The 10,418-nt window shown below is 35.7% G+C and overlaps 1 protein-coding gene across 6 annotated transcripts in view; it reads left to right on the plus strand.

Moving 5' to 3' along the window:
- Positions 1–10,418, plus strand: part of dmd (dystrophin) — a 272,414-nt gene that overhangs the window by 250,721 nt on the left and 11,275 nt on the right. For 5 of the 6 annotated variants that reach the window (XM_037973934.1, XM_037973936.1, XM_037973937.1 and 2 more), the window contains 5 exons: positions 254–390; positions 2,624–2,662; positions 5,065–5,130; positions 7,113–7,178; positions 9,742–9,900. In XM_037973934.1, coding sequence (XP_037829862.1) covers positions 254–390; positions 2,624–2,662; positions 5,065–5,130; positions 7,113–7,178; positions 9,742–9,900 — 467 coding nt within the window. The remainder of the gene's footprint in view (positions 1–253; positions 391–2,623; positions 2,663–5,064; positions 5,131–7,112; positions 7,179–9,741; positions 9,901–10,418) is intronic. The other variant, XM_037973935.1, reaches the window with a different exon arrangement.

Genomic DNA, 10,418 nt, shown 5'->3' on the forward strand with positions numbered 1-10,418 from the left:
AGCTATCACTAACTTCCTCTTCTTTCACTTGTTTCTCAGTTTTTTCATGCTAGTTTAATTGCTTTCGACAAGTTGAGGTAAACATGACTTTTTCAAGACCCTGCTTGTCTAGTCTCCAACAAAATATATTGAAAATTACTTAGGATGGCATGAACTTTACTATATAGATGAGTGATTAAAGTCTGATGAGTTTAAAGTAAAAATGATGTTTTCTAAAAGATGTGTGTCCCATTTCTGTGCTCTGTCTCATCAGACTACATCAGGGGAGGATGTCAGGGATTTTGCCAAGGTGCTAAAGAACAAGTTCAGGACCAAGCGATACTTTGCCAAACACCCACGCATGGGCTACCTACCTGTCCAGACCATCTTGGAGGGAGACAACATGGAAACGTGGGGGCTCATAAACACTTCTTACACATATTGCACACACACAACATACAATCAGGAAGAGGAAATTCAGACAATAATTCCTGAGTTTCTACTGTGCCATACTTTCAACTGTGTTACACAAGCAGAACACACATATGCACAGAGATAAGATTATAATACAGTTTAAGCTCTGGTATAGATTCATGCATTTGTATTTGCATTGTCAAATCAGGTGTTTATTGGATGCTACTTGATGCAATACTCAGCAACAATCAGATGTCAACATGTGTAATCTGATATCTCACCTGAAGGAGCAGAGATATTGGCACCACATGTGTCTAGGTTGATATAAAAACATAAATCTTGTGTGATCGAATTCCTTTGAGCCTGTACCTGGTGGTTGTGCAGGTTTACACTTAACTAAAGCTACCTCATAGTTCATGTCACACAGAATAATGGCATTTTTCACACCGGGCAATATGTGGCCACCCTGTAAAATCAAAATCTTTGAGTCAGTCACAAATCGTCACCTTCTTAAAATAATTGCCTAGGTCATTTTTTTTCAAAAAATATTTTTTTGCCTAAATCATCTCAACAATCAACAAATGGTTCAGTTTTTTGTGTTTCCTGAAAAATTGCAAAAAATGACTTGGGCAATTATTTTAAGAAGGTGACAAAATGTTTTTTTCAAATGGATTAAATTAAAGAGCTTCTTTTCTTCACATTCACATTTTTGGCCATAGCGACTTCATTGCTCCTTATCAGGAAAAGTTTTAGCCACATTTTATTTTGCAACTCTTTCGCACACATTTTTCCTTTTTAACATACATGTGTTTTACCTTGCAGATACATCATATCTCACATTAATATATTTTATTTTTAAATTTAACCTGACATTTATGTTTTTCTTCCACATACATCATTAAAACTCTCACATATAAACATTTTACCTCTCACAAATATATGTTTTAACTTTTCACATAAATCACTATATCTCTCACATTAATACATGTTAACAAGCACAGGTATACTCATATTTATTTTTCTCTCTCATAGATAAATTGAATTTTCATTTACGTGCATTTTACCTCTCACATACATCACTATACTTCTTACAAATAAGCATGTTAGTTGCCACAGATATACATATTTTACCTCTCACAAATATGTTTTAACATACACATATTTTAATACACACATACATAATTATACCTCTCACATTTATACATTTCTTCTCTTGTACACAAGTTTTAACATCAATGTATTATATTTCTTAAATATATAGATTTTACATTTCACATGCATGTGTTTTACCCCTCACACACATGAAAATATATACACACATGTCTTACATATTCTCATTTTTTTGTAGCAATAACACTGTTGGTCCTAAATATGAAGTTAGTGTTAAAAAAGTTAATCCACTTGTTAAGCAGTTCTTATGAATGATAATGCTACAGATTAAGTGCTTTAGCTCAGTTAGGCATTTGGGGGGTATTTACATATTTATTTTTATTTTTTAAAAAGGTACAACAAAGGGAAAAAAAGATTTGTGTATGTCTTAGCAGCATATATCTCATTTCCTTGACACAGCAGAAGAGAAAATGTTGCAATTGTAAAGCTGAACTGAGGTACTTGGGATACTGAATGGACTAAAATAAAATAGTCCAAAAGTAGAACTAAAGTGATAAAGTTTTGAAATATTTACAGGCTGGAAAGTATCTGCAAGTTTTAAAGACAAACTTCATCCTGAAATACTTTAGTAATATTTTATCTTTGAATTCTGAAGCACACACTGAATACACATATGCACAATGCTATCATGTGTGGAATAAGTATGTAACTGAGCTGTTTTTTTTCTTTTACAATAGCATCACCCACAGTTCCTTCATACTGTATCGTGTGTTTGTTGGTTCTTTCCTTCAGCAGAACTTGTGCATGCTCTTTAAGTTCTGTTACTTTTGATCCACTTGCAATTCTGTAGAGGTCTGTTTCAAGAATTACATGTAAATTAGTTTTTACAACATGCTGGCCAGTAAGCTCTATATCATAAGAAATATTTTGTATGAGAGTACATGTATTGTACATCATATTTTTCCTTTCATTTGTTCTTTTTTTAATTGTATTACTGTTACTAACCTCTCCATTAGCTCGTCCCCACTTTTCACTGCCAAACTACAGCTCCCGTCATGCTTCACTGTGTCATGTCCACCTCTTCTATTATCATAATATTTCTTTTTTTTTTGTCTTACAGACCTGTCACTTTGATCAACTTCTGGCCTGTAGACCATGCGTAAGTACACACACACCACTGACACACACATGCACTTCCTGTCATGCTTATCCTCAGTTATTGCTCTTACAAGTACACACACTTGCAGACATACCTGATTCATTTATTTTTACGCCTATGTGCTATAGGTTTGATACACATTCCCATTCGTTTGATACATCCATTGATTAATGGCACGGACATTTGTCAAGTACATTTTAATTTTCTTTTATTTGGACAACTAGAAATCTTTAATTCTTTGCAACAACCAATTGTGAGATTCTGACTAATTAAAATCATTTTTTTGTTGATTTTTTTCCTCTATTTTTTAAATCATGCTCCAGTTCATGATTCATGATTCTTATTATTGACATAAGAATTAATAAAGCTTAAAAACAAACCCATGCTGTCTACACAAGATAGACATTTTATCTTACACTAAGTACTGTAGTACTGTAGTAAGCTTGTCAAAAAAGATGCAGTTTGTTCCAATTTCTTAAGCAGCTTGAGATGCCAAAGATAATAGATTTTATAGTTTTATATAATGTTCCAAAATCCCTGTAGCCAAGAATGTGGCAAATTTGAGCATAGTCTGTAAAGGTGGGAATCTTTAGGCATCTCACGATTTGATTTAATTACTATTCAGAAGCCTGAGATGCAATTATAAAGCGATTATCAGTTCATGTTGATGCATCTCGATGTATCCCGTTGATCTCCAGGCCTTTTGTGAAAGGGGTTCAAATCCAAGTACAGTAAATGTCTTACGCTAATGAGATTCACAGGACTGCGTTGAATCCCTTGTTCTGCTAATGTCATAGTCGACTGATAATCACACTTCAAAGCTCTGAGCAGAAAATCTGTCAGGCCTAAAATAAACCAAATATTTTGCTCTACACTGCAGTACTAAACAGTTTTCTTTGAACTTTTTCTTAAAATAACAAAGTTTGTATTCAAATGTAGGCTACTTTAACCACAGAGAAATAAAATCAGCAATAAACTGTGTTGTAGAACCCTGCCTTTTCTTCTAAATATCTTTCTTTTTTTCTAAACTCAATGTTTTATGATGTGTTTTTATGAGAACAATTTGTTGTAGTTTCAGCTTGCTCAGGAGGCAGGACAAAATAAGTACACATTCATAAAGTGGAATGTGACATAATATTTTCAGTAATAATTGTTTTTGTTGATTAGTGTTGTTGTGATCGTTTGGAGCCAAATTCAAAACAACTAATTTGATTAATTGCACAGCACTACTTATGTTTTGATAAACCATCTCATCTCTGTTGTGTTCACATCATAAACTTTCTGTGCACTGCACTTCCACACTCTGCAAAGAGATTGTTAAGTTTACTTTGAAGTGATGTTCTGTTTAACAATAGTTGGTACCTTAGCAATCATTACATCAGTCAGAGCACAGAGTATTGAGAAAGAGGCAAAATCATCTTTCAGGCTAGGCTCATGGCTAACTAATTTAAAACAAAACAACTATCTCAAAACACTATACCAATGTGAAGAACACTACGTTCATATAAGTCCACCAATGAGCAATGTGATGCAAAATGTTGAGTTTTTTTCACATTGGTATGTCCTTTTTGAGAAAAGATGTTTTATTAGCTATACTAACAAAATATTCCAAAAGAATTTCTGTTAAAACAAATGATTTTGAGTGAAAGGGCTATTAAAAAAAGCACATTTCAAACACTACCAAGATAATATTGTGTATCTGGGTTAAAAAAAACAGAAAAGCTACAGTGTTTTAAAATTCTAAATTTTGGGATAATTGACATCTTGAATTTCCATTGAACAATTTGAAAAGTTGTCATACATCAACTTTTTTGCTCCTTTAGGAAACAAGCAGCTTTTTTATGCTAAACTTTTAAATCATGCCACAACTACCTCTTAAATAGTAAGTATACAAATAGTTGAAAATGTAATTTTAGGTACTTTTCCTATTTATAAATAATGCAATTTCCCATTATTCCAACCCACTAGCCAAGAAAACTTTATGGTTTTTCAATGGTTGTTCAATGGTTGGACCCAAGATTACAACTTGTTGCTGGCGCAGATTCTTAGTCATTCAGGATATGGCAAATAAAATAAATAAATAAAATAAGCAAAGCAACTGGACTTCTACCGCTGAGTCCGCACTTAGAGTAGCATACCTAGTTTTAAAAGCCTAAAAAACAAAAACTAGAGACTTTTGCCATTTTCTTCTGACTCCCCTCATGCTCTCTGGCTGATGTCACAACTAATAAGGTACTAACTCTTGCTAACTATTAGACGGAACATCACTTCAGAATTGACTTTATCCTTCAAAATAACAATCAACTTTTTTTTTGACATTTTTAAATTGATTTCTAATTCCTGTCAGCATTGAACAAAAGATTGTGACTCATGAGCTCTTTTGTCTCTTTATCTCCCCTCAGGCCTGGATCATCTCCTCAGCTCTCACATGACGACACACACTCTCGGATCGAGCACTACGCTAACCGGTAACATTCCATCCGTGTTCAGCATTGCCTTGCTGGTTACTCTTTGTTGGGAACAGGATGTGGTAGAGCAGTCTTCCCCATGCTCCGCTTGGTTTTACAGCACCTGCTGCTGTCCTCAGTCCCACAAGCACCACAGATGATGGCTTCAGAGAGCTCTCCGAGGCCCACACCAGAAACCACATCAGTTTATGCAGTTTAGAATAAAGAATTTAGAGAAAATAATAAACTGCTCCCATCCCTGCAGTGCTCATGAAGCCATATAGTTATAACTCACAGGGGATTAGTTGTCCTAATTTCCCGTTGTGGTTCTGGGAGAGATTCTTTTATTTCCATGAACACACAGTCACTTGTCAAAGGCAGTGTGTGTTACAGCAGTATTTGACACATTAGAATATTCAGCCAAACTTTTGATAACTAATGATCATTTTTAAATTATTTCAAATGAGTGTGGCTCCTTGAAAACAATATAAGTCAGGGTAGCTTGAGTTAGAAGTCAACCATTTGTACATATCAAACCACATCTTTTGAATAAGTAGATGTTTGTTTTACTTGTATAGGATGTATAGGTTTGTTTCAAACCAAACAAACTCATTTGAGAGCCAGTAGTCTGTTTTCAACGCTTCACTTGGACTAAATATAGAAAGATACAGAGCAGTGGTTGTACAGTGTGTGTAAAATTTTATAAAATTCCGAATGTGCACACAAAATGAAAATATCAGTCAAAAAGTTTGGTCATTTTTATGTATTCGTTCAGAATGTGTGAGCGAATTTTTGACTTGTGCTGTGTTTTTGTAACTAACTTGATGTAAATTTTAACCCCCTAAATGTGGCTGTTAATAATTGGTATTTTCTGTTTGGAGTTGGGGTTTCCCTCTCATCTGCTACAGTCGGGGAAATAATTAGTTGATCTCCTGCTGACTTTGTAAGTCTGCCCACTTACAAAGAAAAGTCTCTATTTTTATGGTAGAATAATTCTAATATTGAGAGGCAGAATATCAACTAAATATCCAGAAAAAAAACTGTTGCATAAAAGTTACACATTTATTTTCTTGTCATTGAGTGAAATATGTATTCAATGTTTCAGTAAATCATTTTGTAGTATACTTTGTTAGCACCACAGCCCCAGAACGTTTATTGTATTTGGTCACCAGGTTTGTACACATCTCAGGAAGAATTTTGGTCCATTCCTTTTTACAGAAACTTTCTAAATCCTTTTGGTTTCTTAGCTATTTGACAGTTTGAAGCTTCAGCTCCCTCCACAGATTTTCTAAAGGACTGAAGTCTGGAGACTGACTAGGCCACCCCATGACCTTAAAGTACTTCTTCTTTATCCACTCCTTTGTTGCCTTGGTGATGTTTTTGCTCATTGTTGTGTAGAAATCCATGGCCCATCTTTAGTGTTCTGGCTGAGGGAAGATGGTTCTAGATTATGATGTTATGGTGCAGACAGTGGTCTATTGGCCCTGCAGAGCAGTAAAGTCATCCTCTACCTTTTCCGAAAAACAGGCCCATCACGTTTTCATGTACAAGCTTGAGTGTAGGGATGATATTTTTCAGGTCATACTAAGCATTTCTCTTCCTCCAAACACAGTGGGTTGAGTTGATTCTAAAGAACTCATATTTTAGTCTCATCTGACCACAGCACTTTGTCCCAAACCTTTTTATCATTTCGATGTTCACTGGTAGACCTAAAATAAGCCTGTACATGGGCCTTTACTTTTCTCATGATTATCTTAGCAACATTACTTTTATGGTTGGGGTTAAGATAATTGATGGTTATTTTAAATTTCTTCCATATATGAATTAATATTTTCTGGATTTTTAGTTGACATTATGTCCCTCTCCTTTCAAATAAAACTACAATTCTTTGTAAGTGGCCAAATTTAAAAAGACTACAGGAAATGAAATAAATACTTCCTGCACTGTAGCTGGTCCTCCGTTTGGTTTTGGGACTGATTGCTGTGTTTCTTCCCCCTTCGCAGGTTAGCTGAAATGGAGAATCGTAATGGCTCTTATCTGAATGACAATATCTCACCCAATGAGAGCATGTGAGAACAGCTACTTGTTTTTGTTTTCCATGTCCTCCTAACTCACTGATTGGCTCTCTGCGTGTGAGCTACATATGTCGTCTTTGTTTCCACTGGCTGATTGTGTTGTGTGTCGGTGAATGTGTATTCAAGCTTGAATGCATATTTTCCCCTGGTTATCTTTTGTCAAGATTAGTTCTCCACTCTTCTGGTAAATCAGATAAAAAATAACAAATCCATGTAAAAATGCGTATTTAAATTCATCACAGCAGCTGTGTGTTAACTTACCTTGATCTCCTTAAAAACATTTGTTTTTTGCAGTAGTTTCAACAGAAAAATGTGGTTATGTCAAAACAAATCTTTTGGAAGGTGCAGAGAGAGGAACAGACACTCAATTAATTGGTCAGAATGTTATCAGAATTTTACTAAGGGTTCTCTTCTACATTTTTTTTTATTTACTTTTACTAGACATCAAGCAACAGCTCTGACACCTACAGCTGAAACAAGATGCTTATACTCTGTATAAAACACACAGAACTATTTCTTTTTACTGTCTGACATTAAATTAGACTAAACATTTCCTGTTTGAGGTAAGTTAAAATTCCCAATAATGTTTTTATTTGCTAAATGTCCAAATGAGAAAAGTTTTTTTTTAGAATCTTTTAAAGAAAATTTTATTCAAAGTCTCAAGTTCATAATAAAATGCTGTCTTTTTATGCAATGTAAATTAACATCTGATTTTAAATGTATGTCGATTCTAGTTTTTTAATGTAAAGTCTGTCTACAGAGTAGGAGCCAATGTTTAGAAATCATGACAGCAGATTTAAGAAAGTTGTTTGTAGTCAATACCTAGCTTCAATATTTATACGTTTTCTTTAAAAGGAGGGCAAAAGTGATTACTGAATTTTGGTCCATTGCTTACAGTTGGGTATATGATGGTTTATAGTAGCATAGACCTTAGAACCTTAAAATCCCCCTTCCTAATTTTAAAAACTAATTTTGGCAGCCTTGAAGCCGGTCAGTCCAAGGGTCTTAAATAATTAAGCCCCGTAGCCTAATGCAGTTCTGTACATATTCCTACTTGTGCTTTTGTTGATTGAAAGCTCGCTACGATGGCTGTTCAAAGCGTAAAAATGTCAATATGCCAATAGGTTCTTTCCAAAAGCATCATTTTCTAACCTAATGAACATGGGAGGCATGGGATGAAGAAAATCTGCCGTCTGCACAAGTAGAAAACATTTCTGACAGTTAGCAATCTTCCCAGAATTGGATTTAACTGGCAAATTCACCCGGTAGGTCAGACCACACAATGCTCAAAGAAATTACACACACACAAAAAAAGAGATCATGAGATTAGTCCAAAGTAGAGATTGTTCACTCATAATGCACAACACTATGTTTTGCGAAAACCAAAGAGCATATGAGCATAAATACCTCACACCAACTGTCATACATGGTGGTGGAGGGCTGATGATTAGGATTTGTTTTGCAGCTACAGGACCTGGGCCCCTTTTAGTCATTTTGCACTTTTTTTTTCCTCCAAAATTTTGTATTACCTAAATAAAAAATTGAACTTCAAGTCAACACTATATAACGTGTAAACATTTGGGGAAGTCTAGAAGCTCTTTGTGTTCATTTTAAGCATGTAAAGATAAACATGTTTCAGGTTGAAGTGACACTTAAAAAATGTCACAGACTGCTGACTTGTAAGTGACACTTTACTTTAAACAGCTCATATCTGCAATGTGTGCAGAATGACAAATGATTAAACAATTACAGACCTATCACTCTTTGAAGGAATGTATATTGAAAATTGTATTCAGTTGAGATTAGATGCTCGGAGTATTTGTTGTGAATAATTCTTGTCTACTACCACACCAAATTTTAGCATCATATCTCTGAAATTGTCTGGATTGTAGCCAATTTTGGACTTTCTAAAGTTTGTTGGCTGTGGCAGTCATTATGAACATGGTTGGCTCTGAAAGTTGATCTGATCAGTCCTAGAGTTAAATTCAGTGATTATTTTCTTAAATTTTCATTTAAGTCTGTTCAGTGGTTCATAAGATATATACAGGCAAGAACATTATCGCCCTTTCGCCTTCTGCAGTGTACCATAAAAAGCAGTGTGGTGAATTAAGCCGTGGATTATTATCTGATATAATTACAATACTCCCAAACACTGCAAGATGAGGGTCTCATCGCTCAGAGCATTAAAAAAACAATTGAGCGGGTTAACTAAATAATATTTTAGGATCAGTTCAGCAGAAGTGGATAGTATTCCACAACACATCACACAATTCCTCACAGTACATAAGTGTGCTGCGATCACAGGACCAATGAGTTTGTCTGATCCTCTCTCTGTTCCCACTGAGCTTCAGATTTTCCATCTGTGTTAGTCCTGTTCTGCTGCTCTTTCATTCACTTTATGGTTTCTTTTTCTCCATTTTCCTCTATGTGTGTTTGTGTGTGTGTGTGTGTGGTTATGTGTTTACATGCATGCACACTACCCACTGTCTCTGTCACTTTATGAATGTGTGTGCCCATCATTGGTGGGTGTGTTTGATGTGTGTATGTGTATCTGCAGCGATGACGAGCACATGTTGATCCAGCACTACTGCCAGTCTCTGAACCAAGGCTCTCCTCTCAGTCAGCCCCGCAGCCCCGCCCAAATCCTCATCTCCATGGAAACGGAGGAAAAAGGAGAGCTGGAGAGGGTCCTTGGTGACCTGGAGCAGGAGAACAGGTCAGTGTCTGGACCAGACTTCACAGGCTTAATTTTGAAAAGTATGGGATGTTTCGAAAAATAAACTTGGTGCAAAAAGTGAGGAAATTTGTATTTGGTTGATTATTTCTTTGTTGTAACAATACTTCTCAGTAATAAATCATACCATTGGAAATTCTGTTTTTTTTCCTTTAAATGGCACCATATTTGTTCAGAAAATGCATCTGGGTTGAGCAGCAGAGTTGAGTATGTGGTTTGCATCCAACAAACCTCTGCTAGTGCCAAACAGCTTATTGTGCTGTTGACACAGATTTGTGTAAACAGTACCTAAGAATTTAGTCAGACTGCCACAGAAAGTTTGCCAATTGTCTCATAATTTTGAACCACTAACATCCATCCATCCATCCATTGTCTTCCGCTTATCCGGGGTCGGGTCGCGGGGGTAGCAGCCTAAGCAGGGAGACCCAGACTTCCCTCTCCCCAGCCACTTGGGCCAGCTCCTCCGGGGGAATCCCAAGGCGTTCCCAGGCCAGCAGAGA

The sequence above is a fragment of the Kryptolebias marmoratus genome, linkage group LG23 (genome assembly GCF_001649575.2).
Source record: "Kryptolebias marmoratus isolate JLee-2015 linkage group LG23, ASM164957v2, whole genome shotgun sequence".
Classification (NCBI taxonomy): Eukaryota; Metazoa; Chordata; class Actinopteri; order Cyprinodontiformes; family Rivulidae; genus Kryptolebias; species Kryptolebias marmoratus.